We start from the raw sequence: 20,050 nt of genomic DNA, 5'->3' as shown, positions 1-20,050 counted from the left end.
CCCCTGTTTCTCTCTCTTTCTACCCCTTTCTCTCTCCTCATTCTTTCCCACCTCCACCTCTTTATTCTTTCTCCTTCCTGTCTTCCCTTCATTCCTCCTATTCACACACATACACATAGCTAGTTTAAGAGGAAGATTGAAGGAAGAAAAGCATTTGAAACAAACAGGAGAGTAGAAGTTTGGTATGCTTATTATTCCTCTATTAACAAGCCACTAATATTCTTAAGTCACTGCCAAGGATCTCAGTTGTTGTAAATAATCTACCCAAGTACACTAAGCCTGAAATAGGATTATGTGAGAGAGCTTATCTAGCAGTATATAAATTAGCTCTCTAAGTCTTAAAACTTCTTCTGATTAGTGGGACGCCTGGGTGGCTCAGTTGGTTAAGCGTCCGACTTCGTCCGACTTCGGCTCAGGTCATGATCTCACAGTTTGTGGGTTTGAGCTCCGTGTCGGGCTCTGTGCTGACAGCTCGGAGCCTGGAGCCTGCTTCGGCTTCTGTGTCTCCCTCTCTTTCTCTGCCCTTCCCTGCTCGTGCTCTGTCTCTCAAAAATAAATTTAAAAAACATTAAAAAAAAAACTTGCTCTGATTAGTAATAGTAGATATTACTGGTAAGTTTATTTGAGTCTGAGTGAACTTCTAAGTGGACTGATAGTTTTCAGTTTTTTTAAGGGTAGCTTGTTTGAAGCCAAAAATGCTATATGCCAAATGCTCTAGCATTAGTACTTTGGATCCTATATTACTCTTTTCTCTTTTGTTCTTTTTTTTTTTTTTTCTTCCTAAACAAAGTGCATCTTTCCACTTTTAGTGTACTCGACAAATTATCTCTGAGAAGCTAGGCCGTGGATCAAGAACTGTGGACCTTGAACTTGAAGCTCAGATTGATATATTAAGAGATAACAAGAAAAAATATGAAAACATTTTAAGACTGGCTCAGACACTGTCGACCCAGCTTTTCCAGATGGTGCATACCCAAAGGCAACTTGGAGATGCATTTGCTGACCTGAGTTTGAAGTCCCTAGAACTCCATGTAAGATTATTTTAAATAACTATTGGAGAGTGTGGAGGAGGAGAACGGCAATAGTATTCCAAGATATAATTTGTTATGTTTCTGATTTGCTTAACTCTTAATAAAACTGGAATCTTGAGGTGTTCTTTCAAGATATTTTATATGATTTTTAATAAGGCCCAAGTGACCGGAGATGTCAGCTGGAGGTTTCAGGGGAAGGGAACTTGGTTAGAGCAAAGGAAAAGGAAAGTAGTCAACCTGCTTGAATCTAGAAAGAATCATAGCTCTGTGTATGTGAGCATGGATAAAAAGTAAATTCAGGTACCTATTGAAAATCTCTTACCAGTTGTCCAAGTATCTTGAACAAATAGTAACGTGCTTGACTGGATTCATAATATACTTTTACTGACTCGTTAATAGGAATTGTGAATTTTAGAAATTAAGAATTTTAGAATAATTATGAAATCATTTTTCTGTATATATCCCTATAAGCATTCAGCAAAGAACTCCTAAGAATTTCTTAAGATATATGAAGTGTTTTCTTTGATGTCTTTTTTTTTTTCCTCACCTGGAGCCAAAAGGTGCAAAATCCCTTTCCTACAGACATCTAACTTGAAGAGTTAGATAATTTAGGGCATTAAGGTATTTGATAATATCTACAGTCTTGGAAAAGAAAGTTTGGCTAGACATGGCAATATATATCATAATAGCAAAGAATACTGAGATTCAGTTCTGAGTCATTAGATAGACAAAAAGAGCTAATCTAATATTTGGGAAGCTGATTAATCATAACAGCTGCAATTATTGGGTGTCCACAATTTCACTGTAATGATCTGGGTGCTCTATAGCCGTTATATCATATAATTTATGTAGCAAGACTGCAAGAAATGCTATCCCCATTTTATAGATGAGGAAACTGAAGCCAAGAGAGGTTAGGTAATTTTTATAAGATCACAAAACAAATAAGAGGTAGAGCTGAAAATTGTATTTTATCTATAGAATTTATTTGTATTTTATACATACGGACACACACGTATTTATTTTGTTTTGTTTAGTAGCCAAGGTCATGTACAGGCAGTGAGGCCAGGAGGGGGCACCTCTGGGTGGGGCTCACCTATGCATGTGCACAGGAAGGAGCTACCAGGCCTGTCTGTGTTTCTCAGTGGCCTTTTGGCTATCCCTTGTAAGTAGAATATTTAGAGGGTCTGTGATCTAGAGAAAAAGCCCCACAGTGTGGAAGGAGGTAGCCAGGGTACAGGATCTGCAGAAGTGCTGCAACAGTGTTCTCAGTGTTCTCAGTAATGCTACATTCAGTAGACCCTGTTAATTATAGTAGTTAACACAGATTAGGAGTTTACTATGTGCCGAATACTGTTCTATTAGCTCATTTAATGCTCTGTCTTAGCTGGTAGTAGGTACCTTTGATATCTTTTCTAGATGTCAGATCCTTTTGTTTTTGTTGTTTTTATAGAACTGAGAGGTTAATCCTCAGTATTCACGTCCATTGGACCCAGTTTGAATTTTTGAGTTTTTTTTTTAACGTTTATTCATCTTTGAGAGACAGAGACAGCGTGAGCAGGAGAGGGGCAGAGAGAGAGAGGGAGACACAGAATCAGAAGCAGGCTCCAGACTCTGAGCTGTCAACACAGAGCCTGATGCGGGACTCGAACTCAGGAACTGCAAGATGATGACCTGAGCCAAAGTCGAACGCTCAACTGACTGAGCCACCCAGGCGCCCCGAGTTTCTTGGTTTTTTTTTAAAGTAGGCTTCATGCCCAGTGAAGGGGCCCGGTGAGGGGCCTGAACTTGACCCTGAGATCAAGCCCTGAGCTGAGATCAACAATCGGATGCTTAACTCAGTTAAGCCACTGAGGTGCCTCTAATTTTTGAATTTCTTATTTGAACATTTCTAACCCTTTGCAGGGATTGATATTTTATGAGTTTTAGTCCAGTGAGAAAATGTACTTATTCCTTTTTTTTTTTTTTTAACAGAATACAACTTTTTATCTTACAACTACCATATGGGTCCATTGGAAATCAAAGACACAGAATGGGATCTTAATGATCATATTTTGCTACTTAAAACATTTTGCTATTTCATCATCTTAGGAATTATTTCATCATTACTCATCAGTTATTTCCAACCATGTTAAAAATTACCAAGATGATAAGAAAATAAAAGAATGATAGCATTGCCTAGAAAAAGTGAAATAGAGAGATAAGTGTTTGTGTTTCCAAAATGAAATCTGAAGAAACTGTTTCTGCAGTTTTTTTTTTTAATGTTTATGCAACATAGTTGAAAATGTAGAATTTTTCCTTTTTTTCCCATAATGGCAAAGAGAAGATACTACCAGAGGAAGATATTTCACAATTACTAGACAAATCAGAAGATGACTGCAAAGAGACAGCAGCAAAGATACTCAACGGTGATGACAAAATAGATAATAACAAGTGAAATCTCAGTTTATGAGTCTTCTGATGATGAGATACTAGATGAGTTTTCTTAAATTCAAGAGCCAATGAGTTTTTAAGGACAAAAAGGAAATGTGGTACTATATTAGTCCAGTTCTCTACACAAACAGAACCAATAGGATATGTCGATATGTAGAAAGATGTATTTTAAGAGATTGGTTCACAGCACTATGGAGCGTTGGTACATCTAAAACCTGTAGGGTAGGCTGGCAGACTGGAGACTCAAGGAATGTGAGTTGCAGTTTGAGTCCGAAGGCAGTCTGTTAGCAGAATTCCTTTTTCCTCTAGGGAGGTCAGGTGATTGGATGAGACCCACCCACACTGCAGAGGACAGTCTGCTTTACTGCTTTTGCACTCCACCAATTTAAATATTACTCTCATTCAAAAAACACCTTCACTGAAACATCCAGAATAGTACTTGACCAAACATCTGGACATCATAGCCCAGCCAAGTTGACATGTAAAATTAATCATCACAGGTAGTTTTATCTAGTTAGTAGTTTAATAGGCATGACACCATCATGCAGCATTTTTAAACAAGAATTTGGACTATCCTATTTTGCTAAAAAGACATACTATATTCTTCTTTTATGATGCTTATACTCCAAAACATACTTGATATGATTTGTTAGTGAACAAATGCTGAAGTCCAATGTGTTTGCAGAAGTGATTTGAAGGAAATAATGTAAGAAATAGAAAATTTATTGGATTGAACATTCTAACTGGTGTTTATAAATATAAAAATAATGGTAAACTAGAACCTATTAGAGACTATGAAATTTGGAGTCAGTATTTACAGGGTGGATATTTTTGTAATGGGATTTTCCAGAGAAAACCAATAGGAGATGTGTACATAACACACACTGTACACACACACACACCAGCACACACACATTTATTTTAAGGCATTGGCTCACCCAGTTGTGGGACTTGGCAAGTCTGAAATCCTAAAGGTAGGAAACTCAGGCCAGATTTCTAATGTCACAATCTTAAGGCAGAATTCTCCAGGAAGCCTCAACCTTTTTGCTTGGAAGAACTGATTAAATGAAATCCATTCATATTATGGAGAATAATCTCTTGAAAGTCAACTTTAAATCTTATCTGGAATGTTTATTATTGTAAATGTTAATCACATCAACAAAATCTGTATCTTGTTATTCTAAGATTTTATCTTTAAGTAATCTCTACACCCAACATGGGGCTTGAACTCACAATCTCAAGATCAGAGTTGTACACTGTTCCAACTGAGCCAGCCAGGCACCCCCAAAATCTGTATCTTCATAGCAACATCTAGACTGGTATTTGACCAAATAACCGGACACTTTAATCAAGTTGACACATAAAATTAACCATCATCATTAAGCCATACTTAATCTCCAAATAAAGACAGTAACAAAGTCTTACTTTCACCTAACGTGATATGACTATCCTGCATACTATTCAAAGACTCAGTAACCTATTCCCCAGAAGAGGATGCAAAGTTCTTGAGTGACATTCACTTTTTTCCTTGATGTCCTGTAAGTTAAGTTCTACGATGTAAAATTAATAGTATATCTTATGTTGTATGCTAAGGGGATAAGAGAGGGAAGAAAACAAAGTTATTTGCTTTATATACACACACATATTAACAACAAAATAGAACAGTTATAGTCCTCAGTTGTAGAAATTGTTACAAGGTCTTAGCTTCTTCCACTACCCATTCCATATTACATTGGCTCTAGCACCTCAGCCTTTCATGGTTCTTTGCCTGGTGGGATGACCCAGACCTTCATTCCTGAAGGGTCCAGGTCATTGGTAGTCCTGACTGAAATGGGTTGTTGTAGTTTCCATTGACATTAGTCACAGGGCCTGGTAGCTAAGAGATGCCCTAAGAGGTTGCCTATATTCCAGGCAACCTCTTCCTTATCAATCCAGTTTTCTTTCTTTTGGTAATCAGGATCAATTATGCAAGGCAGCAAAATAACTCTCTTCTTTGCCAATGGATTGTTCTTGAAAAACAGTTTATAGAGTTCAGTGATGAAGAGCTGGTGTTCACTTCCTTCTGCCTTAGGACAGGAGATTCATTGACAATACTTAGCACAGGCATCGCACGTAGTGGCACGGAAGAAAGTATGATGGTTATGATGGCTGTTTGGGGATTGTGGCATTTGGGAAGGAAGATTTTAAAGATCAGTTCAGTTCTTTCATTTTCTGGAGAAACAACCAGTATCCAGCAGTAGAGAAAACAGATCTGAGGGGGACAGGAGATGGAACTTTATTGAATGCCTGTCATCTGTCAGAAACTTTATGAAGGTTCTCTTATTACGCTTCCTATCAAACTTGTAAGGGAATTATCTTCATTTTATTACTAATAAATTGACACAAAAAGAATTTGAGTTATTCATAAAAGAGACAAATCCAGTCAGCAGAATCAGGGTAGGAAATCCCAGACTGAATTCCCAGACTCGATTTTTACCATTTATGTGCCTCTGACTCCCAGTTGTGTTCCACCATGGCACCTCATTAAGTTGTTTTTTCTCAGTTTAGAAAGTAACATACACTTCAAGATTAGGGGATTTCACACAGTCCATAATATTGTCAATTATCAGTTAGTACCTGTGAGACTAATTTTTTATTGCTTTGCATGGTTTAAATTAACCCACTTGTTATTAATTAGGTAATAATTTATAGTACTAAAATTGGAGGTTTTAGATCCAGTGGCCATTTCTATTATTTGGTCCTAATGTATAAGTTTAATGGGAAATAGTGGTCATTTACATCTGGTAAATGTTGTAAATGATGTAGGAGCTGCTAAAGAGAAAAAAAATTGAAATGTTTTGAAATTTTATTCTTTCTCTGTATAAAGCAAACAAATATTGAGATTAAGGAATTGTATTGGCCTTCGCTGTTCAGTAGCAGATTAGAACCAGGGCCCTGTTCTTAATGCATACACCCTTTGATTACTTTATGTGTAGTTTATTTGTAATTGTGAAGGCAGTGTACAATGTATAAAATGTCCCTGCCCAACCAGAAGTACTGAGACAACTTATCAACTAAAGGAAGTTTATGAATCAAATCGTGTTTTACTTATTTTCAGTGCCAAAAAAGCATACTTAATTATAAAAGAGCATACTTAATTTATGTGTTTCTTTATGATGCATATACATAATATATTCATTTCTTTCTGGCATCCCAGTTGTGTATCTTTGTATTACTATGTCTCTTGTACCTTACTATAAAAAAAAGCCCTTTTATTCTAGCTAGTGTTCAAATTACACATTAAAACCTTAAGTTTTATATTCACAGAATTACAGGTGGGATTTATATTTGTGAAACAGAACAGTGGCAGTTTACTCTTCCTATCTGCTTTGAATTTAGGCCCGTTTTGTTATTATAAATACAGTATTCCAAATTCTGCTTTACAACTTTTCACTCTGCTGCTGTTTCCCCTTAGTACACTCTGGGGTTTTTTTATTTGTTTGTTTTTAGTAAAAGAGTAGTCTTCTAGGTTGTATAGATCTCTCTGGTTAAGTTAGGACTTGTGGCATTTTCAGTGTTAATAATGTGAAATTGTGGATGTTGAGAAGTTTTAGATATGAACAGTGTTACAGGGGTATGTTTTAATCATATATACTTTGTTATACAGTGAGTAGAAAAGGCTTTCTTATTTTTTATGAGCCATGGTATTAATACCAGTTTAACTTAGTATTTTTCTTCCTCTTATTTATAGAATTTTTAATTTTACCCTGTGTCTCTTAATGAATGCCAAAGATAATAAGTACTTGTAGTATGTTATGTGAACTTTTTCTAAAAGTTGTAAAAATGTTTTCTCTTGTGTTAGCAACAATAGCTCCTCGGATAAACCTCATTGGCTACAATACTGCCACTGCACAAAGCTTGTTTTCCCTTGTATTATTCTACTTCTAGTAGCATTTTTGTTTGCTTGTTTGTTTTGGACAGAGAGAGCAAGAGAGTGAGCAGGGGAAGGGCAGATGGAGAGGAGAGATAGAATCTTAAGCAGGCTTCACACCCAGCCTGATGTGGGGCTCATGCTTGATCTCATGACCACGAGATCATGGCCTGATGTGAAATCGAGAGTCAGACGCTTAACTGACTGAGCCACCCAGGCGCTCATACTTCCAGTAACATATAGTCTTCAGTATATAACTTAGCTTGTAAATACTTGATGCCAAAAAGCTTCAGCTGTCCTGCCTTTCATTTTTGTTTTTATGTACATTAATTGATACTCCCTTTATGTAATCCTGTATCTGCCAATATTTACAAATCAAGGTTTACAAAATCTTGAAGACTGATTCCAGAGTAAACAGTTACATGGATGTCTCTTAAATGGAAAATGCTTTTAGCACAATAAAGATAATCTTACTTTCTTGCTATTTATTAGTATTGAATATTTTATCACCTAGAGATTGAATTATATCTGTAGCACTAACATTAAACTTGCATTTTCTAATATTTAATTTAATGTTATATGTTTTTTCAGCTGAAATTAAAAAGTGTTTCATAACTTCAGAACTCTGAAGATATGACCAAAGTTTTTATTTGGTCAGATGTGTCCTCATAATAGGTTAATTAATTGGTTTTCCAGTCCAAGTTTGAAAATTAGAGTTACAACTTGCCATATCTGAAGGAGTTATATGTAATATTTTCTAAGCCAAGACTCAGTTTATTCAGAGAGAATGTGCTCAAACTGGTGTTGAGTGATCCTTCCCCAGCCGTGCACCTACGTAGACCTGAGCTTGGGAGTCAACTAGTCACTGAGTTTACAAAGAAACGTACATTGTTAATATTTATAGACTGAGGAGATTATGTCAAAACACAAAAATTGCAATCTGTCTTATGGCTGAAAGTTTTAGTCAATTGTTAACCTAATTTGGTTGTGAAAGTTATAGTTTTCTTTGATTAATAATCTGCTATATTTTTCTTTTTAACAGCTGTGCTTATAGTATAGTAGAAACAAAACATGGAAATGAAAATATTCTTTCTATTTCAAGTAGTTTAACTTTCAAAGTCATTTAATTTTAGCTATACATCTGAGCTGATGGCAATTTTGGTTTATTAAACTTTTTTGGTAACTATATAGCTAGCTAGCTGTGATTTAGATTTCTGGTTATTTAAACATTAAATGAAAAAACTTCTGGGGCGCCTGGGTGGGCTTCAGTCAGTCAAACATCTGACTCTTGATTTCGGCTCAGGTCATGATCTCACAGTTCATGTAATTAAGCCCTATGTCTGCAGTGTCAGTGCAGAGCCTGCTTGGGATTCTCTCTCTCTCTCTCTCTCTCTCTCTCTCTCTGTCTCTGTCTCTCTCTCTCTTTGTACCCCACCCCCCTCCTCAAAATACATAAATAAATAAACATTAAAAAAATAAAAGAAAAAATTTCTATAGCTAAGTATTTTAAATCAAATATTTTCCCATTAGTGATATGTTTGAGATTTTTTTTGTCACATTCACTAACTTATTAGTGGATAAGTTAAGGTGACTTTTTTGTTTTAGGAAGAATTTGGCTATAATGCAGATACCCAGAAGCTACTGGCAAAAAATGGAGAGACTCTTCTTGGAGCCATTAATTTTTTTATTGCCAGTGTGAACACTTTGGTGAATAAAACAATTGAAGATACATTAATGACTGTGAAACAATATGAAAGTGCGAGGTAGGTGTAAATTTTCATTATATTCTCTGTTTGCAGATGGTACATAATTCATTTAAGGTCTTAGATTGCATGTGATAGAAGTCAACCCAGAAAAAGAATGCAGTAGAAGGTTATAGGATAGCTCATAGAACTAATAGAAAGGCAGGAGAACAGATTCTAGAAACAAGCAGGAACCAAAGTCAAGGTAATGCCTCAGAAGAATCTAATTAGGACCTCGATGCTGGGTACCTCTGGTACTTGATGTTGCTACCGCTACCATAGGTCATTTCCAAAAGGCCCCTGAATACTTCACTTCATTGCCTAGAGAGTGTCTGATTGAACCTTGGTCATGTGCCCAACCCTGCCTGCTAGAGAATAGGGAGGTGGAGGATCTCCCAGCTCCAGCTTCCTTAGAAGAGGACAAGGGCCTTGTGTTCTACCAGGTAGATACTAGATGCTCTCCACAGTCTGGCCTAAGCCTATCTTTTCAGCCTTCTTACTGCTGCTTCCCAGTAGGAGCAGTGCAACAGCAGACGTAGTTTCACTTTCTCTTCAGTGTACAAGCTCATACCTGCTTTCGTGATTTTGTTTGTGTTTTGGATACCAACTGCCTGGTCTTCCGTTTATCTAGGCTATGACCAGCTTCAAACTCTTTCGTATTTTACCTTTTACTTATTTTCAGAGCTGTTTGAATGCAGTGTTTTCATACGTTTTATACACACACACATACACTCATTATTCCTCTATCTCATAACTCCCTGTTAGGTAACCTAAGTACATTTTAATAAATACTTACAAAAATCTAAAAAGTAGCAGATCAGTGATAGCATTTTTTAACTTTTGATTTCCAGCCCAGTTTTTCTCCCACTCGTTCTGATTTCCTTTGAGGTTTTTTTTTCCTCTAAATACTTGAAATCCTTATTTTCTGTTAAACTTTTTATAGCATCGTTGAAAATAAGTGCAAACTATACCTTTTAGAAGTATTTGGCCCCTTGCCCTAAGATGACATGACAAATGGCCATGAAAACTAAAGTCATCTCTCTAGTCTTTGAGTGCTTATTCTGAAGTATATGTTTCCTTATGCCTTACATAAGTAAAAATCCAAAACCCTTGGGAAGTTAACTTTTAATCTTTTCACAAGAACAGATGCTTCTGTCTTATTCTGTGTTTGTAATTTTAGGTTTAGTGTTAACGTGACTCTTAATGACTTGGAAATGAAGGTCAAGATAAATAGCTGTGGGTGTTTGATAGAAGGGTAGAGATGGGGTTGTGTGCCTTATTTAGGTTTTAGACTTGGTTTTTTACTTTTCCTTATCGTTTGAACTATTTATTAACACAGTATTAAAATCAGAAGGTGGAAAAAAATAAACTGAAGGAGTCTATCAGTAACACTGAAGGAATTTCTCAGTAAGATACCCTTCAATAGGAATCCCTTCAATAACACTCTTAGTAATTGGTTCTCCAGTCTCTATTTAAATCTTTTTGTGGACATTGTCTATATTTTTCAAAGGAATATTATGTATATTATTTTATTTTTATAAATTTTATTTGGTTCTTTTCCAAATCTGTTCCTTGGAATAATGCCCTAATTTGTTTATAGTGAATCTTCCTTTTATCTGTTTAATTATTTTAAGCATTCTTATTTTCTGTTGTTTCAGATTGTTTTAATATTTGTGGGTTTTGAAGATAAAAATTCTCTTATTCCAAAATTACCCACTATCAGCTCCCAGTAAAGAACTACAGGAATCTAGTTTCTGTTTCTGTACTTTGTAATTGTCCACCTATCCTGAAATACGTTTTTAGTGCCTAAAATATATTTTTGTTTAGTTTGTTTTAAAATATGTTTTATTTTAAGCATGTAAAATCTTTCTCTTCAGCCTTTATTTCTAAGATGCTTTTAAAAATACTAACCCAGGGGAGCCTGTGTGGCTCAGTCAGTTAAGCATCTGACTCGATTTGGGCTCAGGTCATGATCTTGCAGTTTGTGAGATGGAGCCCCGCGTTAGGCTCTGTGCTGACAAGACAGGACCCTGCTGGGTATTCTCTCTCTCCCTCTCTCTCTACATCCATGTGTGATGTGTGTGCTCTCTCTCTCTCTTTCTCAAAATAAATAAACCTTAACAGAAAAATAGGAGTGCCTGGGTGGCTCAGTTGGTTGAGTGTCCAACTCTTGATTTCGGCTCGGGTCATGATCCCAGGGTTATGGGATCGAACCCCACATTGCTCCATGCTGAGTGTGGAGCCTGCTTGAGATTCTCTCTCTCTCTCTCTCTCTCTCTCTCTCTCTCTCTCTCTCTCTCTCCCCCTCCCTCCCTCCCTCCCTCCCTCTGCCCCTCTCCACAACTCCTGCACGCTTGCACTCTCTCTCTCGCTAAAATAAAATAAAATTTTAAATATAAATTAATTAACCCATATAATGGGGTGCCTGGCTGACTCAGTTGGTAGAGCATGCAACTCTTGATCTTGGGATCATGAGTTCAAGCCTCATCTTGGACATATAGCTTACTTAAAAATTTTTTTTTCTTAATATTTACCTGTATTAGAGAAAGACAAATTCATTAGATAAGGCACTGAACAGCACACAGATCATTTTTTGTTTAATTTGTAGAGGAGAAAAGCCTCTGGAGAATAAAAGGTTTGCTCATTTGGAGCCAATTTCAAAGCCAAAATGAGAGCCCATTAGCTTTCTACCTTTTACTTTTGATCATTCAGCCTCAAATTTGAACTGGATTTATCTCACATTTTCATATCTATTTTAAAAAATATAAGGCGCCTGGCTGGCTCAGTTGGTGGAGCGTGCAGCTCTGGATCTCAGGGTTGTGAGTTTGAGCCCCATGTTGGCTGTAGAGATTACTTAAAAATAAAATCTTTAAAAATAATAATAATTTTCACAACTTATATTGAGATATCTGATGTTTAAAGTACAATGTGATAAAAGATCTCAATCTATCCATTATATAGGTTTATTTGAAACTTTTGAACAGAGTTATAAATCAGGTTATATGTACTTATCAGGAAACCTTTAGACAACCTCTGCCTACAGAGGGATAACATTAAAAAAGAATCCCAGATTAAAAGTTTCTCAGTAGCTGAATTTTCTTCTCTGTCAAAACCAGAATTTACTGACTTTTAGGGCGAGGGTCAGCTATTTGATCAGCACAAAAAGTGGCAATTTAGGCAAATGTCCGGGTGGCCTTTTAATGCTCCCTATTATGCATTCTGTACAAGTATTTCCTAGCCCTCTGGTGCTTCGTGTATAGAAAATCTTATAACAGCCCATTCAGCACTTCTCCATAGCAGCACCAACAAGGGAGTCATTTGTGGTCAGGACTTTTCAGATGTCAACACCTGTTCTCTAGAAGTTTTACATAAGCCATAGAGTAACCAAGTATCACTAACTATATTGATATGGATTCAGTTCAGACTGGCACCCTTGAAGTGAAGAGTTGCATTTTGAAAATTTAGTGTGCTTCTCTTATTGGTAATGAGCACTGTTAGAGAAGCTCTTACGGAAAGTTTTACTTTGATACCATCTACAAACTCTGGATGTAAAAATTAAGGGATATAAGGTCAGTATTGTAACCTTGAATATGTTGAAATTAATCTTATTGTTTAGAAATGTTCTCTAAGACTAATGAAGGATATTTGTCTTCACATTAAATCACCATGTATCACTATTTTTGGTCTTTCATTGTTTTTTTCTTTCATTTTTTATTGTTTTTAGTATATTTGCTTCTGGCTAGCTCCCTCCTAATTTGGCCATAATAATAAGCACTCTAAAGATATTAGTTATTACCAGGTATCCTAAGTACTTTATATGATTATTTTGTGGAGATTGTTATTCTCCTTTATAGATGAAAAACTAGAGCAGAAAGGTAAAAACATCTAGTTCAAGACATTAGAGCCAGCAAAGATCAGAGTGGTTTCAGTTTGGCTAGAAACCCATGGAATTTAATTTGTTATCATTACTAAGTCAGTCTTGCTTCCTAAATTTTTAATATCTGTCTCCCCTTTTTAGCCCCACTGCCATTGTCCTGATTCAGTGACTCATTTGTCTTTTGCCCATGGTCTTCTATTTGGTTTCTTCTTTCTGTTTCTTAATCTCCTCCAGTCCATCCTCCATTTTTTACCACTAGAGCCATCCTTCTATTCTGAATAGATAGAACATGTTACTTTCTAGATCAGAGTTCCTAAGTGGCTTCCCATCACTACTTGACCTACTGGATTAAATCTGATTCCGTTTGACATTGTCTATAGGCCCTGCATAATGGCAGTCCTGCCTACCTGTCTGACTTTAATTCCTTCCATTATCATGTTCCAACTTCAGGTTCTAACATAGTGAATTACTTCCCAAATGTATCATGGTATCTTACAATTCTTTGCTTTTGTACGTACTGTTCTCTTCCTGGATTGCTCTATTTCCCTGCCCCAGTCCACCTTGGAAGCTTTTACCATCCTTTAAAATTTAATTGTGTTTTAATTCTGTTCTGAGATACCTAGTTAGGCAACTCTTCCTCTTGATTTCCACCCTGCCTTATTCTCCCTCCCTCATGGCAGTTACCGTTGTCTCATTTTGTTATAGCTGTTTAAGAGCTTCTCTCCTTCTAAACTGCAAGCTTCTTGAAGATAAACTTTTATCTATTCATCTTTAGAGCTCTGGTTTCTAGTACAGTGCCAGGAACATAGAAGGTGCTCACTTAATATTTGTTGAATGTGCCAGTGAATGAATGAATGATTCTCTTGGCCCTGAAAGTTCAAGTTTGTTAAATTCAGTATAAGATAAAAATAAATTAGACTCAGTACAAGGGACCGATGTGTTCTTTCTCAAGTCACATATGTGATATAGTTTATGTTGTTTAAAATATTCTTAATTGCCAGAATAGGAGATATAGATTGTACTCTGGATACTTGAATAAAGAGCTTTAGTTCTACGGCATAAGCTTTGTAATGCTGATTTTGACTAAATCAGAGGTCACATTGTTCTTCAGTAGAGACTGCTAGATAAGTCTCTGTTTAAGAAGCAAGGTAGTACTATTTACACAAGTACTGTGACAGAAGCATCGTGAGGTGCTGTGTGATCATGGAGTGATGGTGGTGGGTAGTATTTCAGTTAGTGGTAGGAGAATATTAGGGAGTAGGTGTTTTAAGGAGCACAAGGTGTTAAGTGCTGTATAATAGATGGCACTGTCACGTTGTAAATACTAATGTTTCAGAAATCCATTCAGAGTTGCTCTGTCTCATATGGTAGCCATTAGCCACATATGTCTGTTTAGCACTTGAAATGTGGTTAGCCTACATTGAGATGTGATAGAAGTGAAATATAGACAATGGATTTCAAAGATTCACTACTAGCCCACCCCCAAAAGTAAAATAGTTCAGTAACAGGGTTTTTTTTACATTGATTACATGTTACAATGATAATATTATAGATACATTGGGTAAAATAAAATCTTTTGTTTAAAAGGTGAAATTAATTTTTATTCTTTTAACACGAATGCTAGAAAATTTTACGTTACATATGTGGCTTGCATTTTATTTCTGTTGTGCCTTGCTGGCTAGATTATACTTTAAGGATGCCGACCCTCAATATAACTTCCTTTTCCCACTTAAAGTATGTCATCCTCAAGTCTGCCATCTTAATATGCTTTGTTTTGTTGGTATTAACCAATTCCCATGGGAGATAGATCACTTGATCTTGTTAGCGTTAGGTTTTGACAGCTGTTTTTTAAACTGGTTTTTCAATTTTGGAAATTCTGCATGTCAGTTAATATTGTACTTTGGAAGGAATAGTTAATTAGATTAATAAGCAGCTCCCCCTTCATGCTTGTACTAACAGCTCTTTGTATTAAAGAAACATATGACTTTAAAAGCATAAGGTATAATATATACGAGAATTATTATTTATTCATATATGAGACTGTCATGTATTTCCAGCTCACCTCCTGAATTTATTTCACTCTGTTTTTGTAATATGCTTCACTTACTCTGTTCTTTCCAGGATCGAATATGATGCCTATCGCACTGATTTGGAAGAATTGAATCTTGGACCACGGGATGCAAACACCCTGCCAAAGATTGAGCAGTCACAGCATCTGTTTCAAGCACATAAGGAAAAATACGATAAGATGCGCAATGATGTTTCTATCAAGTTGAAATTTCTAGAAGAAAATAAGGTAAATTCAGTCTTTACCTTCTGAGATAAACTTTCACGGACTTTATTTATTTATTTTAACTTAATTTAAATCCAAGTTAGTTAACATACAGTGTAATAATGATTTCGAGAGTAGAATTCAGTGATTCATCACTTACATATGACACCCAGTGCTCATCCCAACAGGTGCCCTCCTTACTCCCCCTCACCCATTTACCCCTTACCCCTACCCAACACTCCTCCAGCAGCCCTAAGTTTGTTCTCTGTATTTAAGAGTCTCTTATGGTTTGTCTCCTTCTCCGTTTTTATCTTGTTTTTGCTTCCCTTCCCCTATGTTCTTCTGTTTTGTTTCTTAAATTACACATGTGAGTGATATCATATGATATTTTTCTTTCTCTGATTGACTTAATTTCGCTTAGCATAATACACTCTAGTTCCATCCACGTTGCAAATGGCCTTTTGATTTCATCCTTTATGATCACCGAGTAATATTCCATTATGTATGTATACCACGCCTTCTTTATCCGTTCATCAGTCAGTGGACATTAGGCTTTTTCCATAATCTGGCTATTGTTGATAGTGCTGCTATAAACACTGGGGTGCATGTGTTTATGGACATTAAAATGATGTCACCCTACAGCTCAGTTGGTTAAGCCTCTGGGTCTTGGTTCCTACTCAGATCATGATCTCATGGTCGTGAGATGAAGCCCCATGTTGGGCTCTGTGCTGAGTGTGGAGCCTGCTTGGGATTCTCTCTCAATCTCTTTCTCTTTCTGCCCCTCCCCCACGGGCATGCACACAAGCTCGCTCGCTCTCAAAATAAATAAACATTTTTTTTTAAATGATTTTCTGGGGCACCTGGGTAGCTCAGTCAGTTAAGCGTCCGACTTCAGCTTAGGTCATGATCTCCCAGTTTGTGAGTTAGAGCCCCTCATCCTGCTCTGTGCTGACAGCTCAGAGCCTGGAGCCTGCTTTGGATTCCGTGTGTGTGTGTGTGTGTGTGTGTGTGTGTGTGTCTGTGTCTCTCTCTCTCTGCCCCTCCCCGCTCATGTTCTCTCTCTCATTCTCTCTCTTTCTCTCTCTCTCTCTCTCTATCAAAAATAAATTTTAAAAAAATTAAAAATGATTTTCTAATTTTTTTAATGTTTATGTACTTTTGAGACAGAAAGCAGAGGAGGGGCAGAGAGAGAGGGAGACACAGAATCTGAAGCAGGCTCTAGGCTGTGAGCTGTCAGCACAGAGCCTGATGCGGGGCCCAACTCACAAACTGTGTGATCATGACCTGAGCTGAAGTCAGGCACTTAACCGACTGGGCCACCCAGGCTTCCCAAAATAAATAAACATTTAAAAAGTAAATAAATAAAATGTCACCCTAAAGAGAGATAAATAGAAAGTTTTTTGTTTCTGTTAACTCCCTTTCATTACAGTTGCAAAATGGAATTTCAGCTGTAATCAGTGTTTGAGTTTTTAGAAGAACAAAAAATATATTTATCTTTCTGTCATAAAAGTCATCATCAACCCTACTGTCCCAGTCTTTCACATGGAGTTGCAAAAAAATATTTGATGTTCAACTATTGATGTTCAGATTGGTGTTGATTGACAGATGCTTTAAAAAGTTACATAATTGGGGCACCCAGCTGGGTCAGTTGGGGGAGTGTGCAACTCTTGTTCTCGGGGTTACTAGTTCGAGCCCCCCACTGGGCGTAGAGATTACGTAAAAAAACCAAAATCTTAAAATAAGAACAAATAAATAAGTAAATAATAAAATAAAAAATTAAATAATGAGAGATTCTGCTTTGAATATTTTGAAACTTTTTTATTAATGATAGGTACAGATTTTAGGAAGAGAAGAACATTCTTCCTAGTAATTGATAAATGAGGAATGACTAAAAGGCTCATTAGCATAACCTAGAAGAAGTAAGCCAAGAAATCAGTTTTCCACATTACTTCGGTGTAACATGAACCCATCCAAAGGCGAGAATGGTGAGAGCTGAGATGGGCCTGCTGTAGGCTTCATGTGGAGATGGATTCACATAGTAACAAGCTCCTGAGTTTTGGTTTACGTACAGGACAGGTTCCTTTGTTTAACATGTCTGCATACTCAGTTTTGTGAGGGGGATTGCAGTTCTGGAAAGAGGAGCCAGTAGTGGACGCAGCACAGAGCAGGCGGAGTGGCTCACTCTTGTGGCGATGGGGTCTTCCCACTGCATGTTAGTGGTCCACTCGTGCTTTTCGCATCCTCTGAAGGCACAGTAGGTCTTCAAATCTGCTTTCTTTAGGTACCGTGCCTCTCAAAATTATTCTTCAGTTTTAATTGTCTGTTGATATCTTCTTGTTTTTCCTTAACATTTTTTTAGAACCTCTTTTGGCTACCATAAGAGCTGCAGAATAATACATTTCCTTAGGATCGACCAAGTCCTGCACCATCACTCACTGTTTTTTTTAGCGGCAGTGGGTGAAAAGTATTCACCAGAAGCCATTACAGTGTCAGCAAAGGAAACCTGAGCAGAGTTATCAGACAGATTTCCCGCATCATTCCAGCAAGAATGCAGTACAGCCTTTCAGCATGTCATTCACATGTCATTCTTTTTAGTCATTCGTATATATCTCTGTAGATGTATCTCTCTGTAGGTACATATGTACAGAGAGATAGATCAGTTACACTGCTTAATATTTTAATGGATAGGAATATATTAATACTTAGATATATGTTTTAAATACAAAAATATTTTTTATATACTCCCACTGTAACAGTTCAGCACTGTATACTGTATAGTGCTACATGAGGTATGTGCCAGCTAACATTTTAGAGGCTCTATCCAAAGCTAATTTGAAGGGAAAGGAATTCACCTAATTTACGGGTACAGGACCTCTGCAAATAGGGAAAATGACTTTAGGAAATCTATAAAATGGTAACTGTTCCATCGGAATGTAATGGTATTGTGTGCTATCCTCTGGATGGTGAGATCATGGGTAATTTTTGTTTTCTATATATTTTTCTATATTTTAGATGATCGTGTTGCCTTTCTAAAAAAGAGAAAGTAATGTTGACAGAATCAGTATCCCAAAGCAGCTCTGCTTATATGGTTCTTGCCAGAGTAAATAAAAATAGACAAACCACACAAAGATAAGCAGTGGCCACGTGACTGCTACGTGTCTTAATAGAACTATTTTTGGATCTTAGGAGATCCCAGATGTAGACTTGAATTAGTGAAGGCACTTCTTACTTGTCAGTTACTATGCATTTTACATGTATTCTCTCAATCCTCATGACAATCTTCATACTTTCATTCTTTCAGTAAAAAGTATTGGATACTTTCTATACGGGGAATAGGTCAGTGAAAAAAAAGACAAAACTCTGTCCTTTTGAAGCTTACTTTCTGATTAGTCATATACTCTCGTCATCTGTATTTCCCAGATGAGTGAATTCATCTCACGTAATCTTCTGTGATCATGTATCCCCTTCACTTCTGATCTTTTGAACCTCTCTCTGATCTGCCCACTGCAAAGTTGCTCCTCACTTATGAGGAAGAGTTGTATGACATAACCTAGGCTCTTCCTTTTCATGTGTCCAGGAAATGTTCTAGATCTGGGAACACCAAAATCAATATTTGAGCTGTGGAAGATAGACTGAAGAAATGATTTGGGGCCTAAATCTAGTGTCATGACTGGCTGAAGTAGCCCTGGGTTGCTAATGTGAGAAATACGAAGGAGGTACAGAGGTGGCAGGTAGAAAAGAAATTGTATATTTTCTCCTCTGTCCTTGCTTTGCCTCACTTGTTTTTTGCTGTCCTCTGCTCTGCTCTAGAGTTGAGCAGCATAGGCTAATGAATAGGCAAGTTGGACTGTATCTTTTGCAAAAAATTCCAGAGTAAGAACATGAAAACCTGGGTTCCAGACCCATTTCTGCCACCTGCTAACATTATGATCTTGGACAAGTCTCTCCAAGCTTCTGTATTTTCCTCTGGAAAAATGAGGGTAAATCATGCCTTGTGTTAAGCAAGTGAAAAAAAACACACTGTCTATAAGGGGTAAAGTAGTGTTCACCAGTATTTATAGAATTCCTGCTGTATGCCAGGCACTTGGCTAGGTGAAGGGATGAAGGAGAAGGAAAATAAAGTTTATGATCTTAGGGAGTTACAAAAACATAGGATGGGTTTGTTTTCTAGAAGTCATCACCTTCACACCTTCCCCTGGTGGTTTTTGAACTTAACCTATATCCTGCCTCCCTTGTGTCTCTTTTGCGGATACGAGCAGAAATTGACATTAGAAGAGGTGTGACAGGAGACATGAACTATATTTATTTCAACAAACATATTAATTTGAAATACTAAATTTATATCATTTGGCATTACATAAGCAATAGTTTCTCAGTGGTAAGTGAAGATAATGCATTGACTGTTCAGGGAAATCTTAAAGATCCATGGAAGAGATAAGGACTTCAGCCTAGCCTTGAAAGATCAGGAGGACAGGCCTCAAAGAATTGGGAGGAGAACCTTCTTGACAAGGGCAGTGGCCTGCATGTAAGAATAGAGGAATACTCACGTTTAGTAGAGAAATAGACTACCATGATGGAACATAACCTTCACGTGCTTTAAAGGAGGAGAGAATCAGAAAGGTAATTGGAAGCCACATTGTATAGAGCCTTGTTCACATAAAGATTGAATTGTGGCCTCAAAAAGGATGCATACTGAGTAATGAGGGACCAGCCAGGTCATCTCTGTGAAGTTTAAATGTCTGTCAAGATGGCTCTTAAAATCCAACTCTATCTTGTTGGCATTGAAGA

General features: G+C 36.9%; 1 protein-coding gene and 1 non-coding gene across 7 annotated transcripts in view; one reads left to right on the top strand and one right to left on the bottom strand.

Annotated features, from left to right (window-relative positions):
• Positions 1-20,050, top strand: part of ARFIP1 (ADP ribosylation factor interacting protein 1) — a 135,317-nt gene that overhangs the window by 90,652 nt on the left and 24,615 nt on the right. For 5 of the 6 annotated variants that reach the window (XM_047855866.1, XM_047855868.1, XM_047855870.1 and 2 more), the window contains 3 exons: positions 810-1,031; positions 8,977-9,134; positions 15,112-15,286. In XM_047855866.1, the coding sequence (XP_047711822.1) occupies positions 810-1,031; positions 8,977-9,134; positions 15,112-15,286 (555 nt within the window). The remainder of the gene's footprint in view (positions 1-809; positions 1,032-8,976; positions 9,135-15,111; positions 15,287-20,050) is intronic. The other variant, XM_047855871.1, reaches the window with a different exon arrangement.
• LOC125164972 (U4 spliceosomal RNA) lies at positions 7,213-7,359 on the bottom strand. The gene has a single exon (XR_007151883.1). It is a non-coding gene; the product is annotated as a U4 spliceosomal RNA (small nuclear RNA).

Source organism: Prionailurus viverrinus, chromosome B1, assembly GCF_022837055.1.
Source record: "Prionailurus viverrinus isolate Anna chromosome B1, UM_Priviv_1.0, whole genome shotgun sequence".
Taxonomy (NCBI): domain Eukaryota; kingdom Metazoa; phylum Chordata; class Mammalia; order Carnivora; family Felidae; genus Prionailurus; species Prionailurus viverrinus.
Note: the sequence above shows the minus strand (reverse complement) of the source record. Positions and strands in the feature narration are given on the sequence as shown.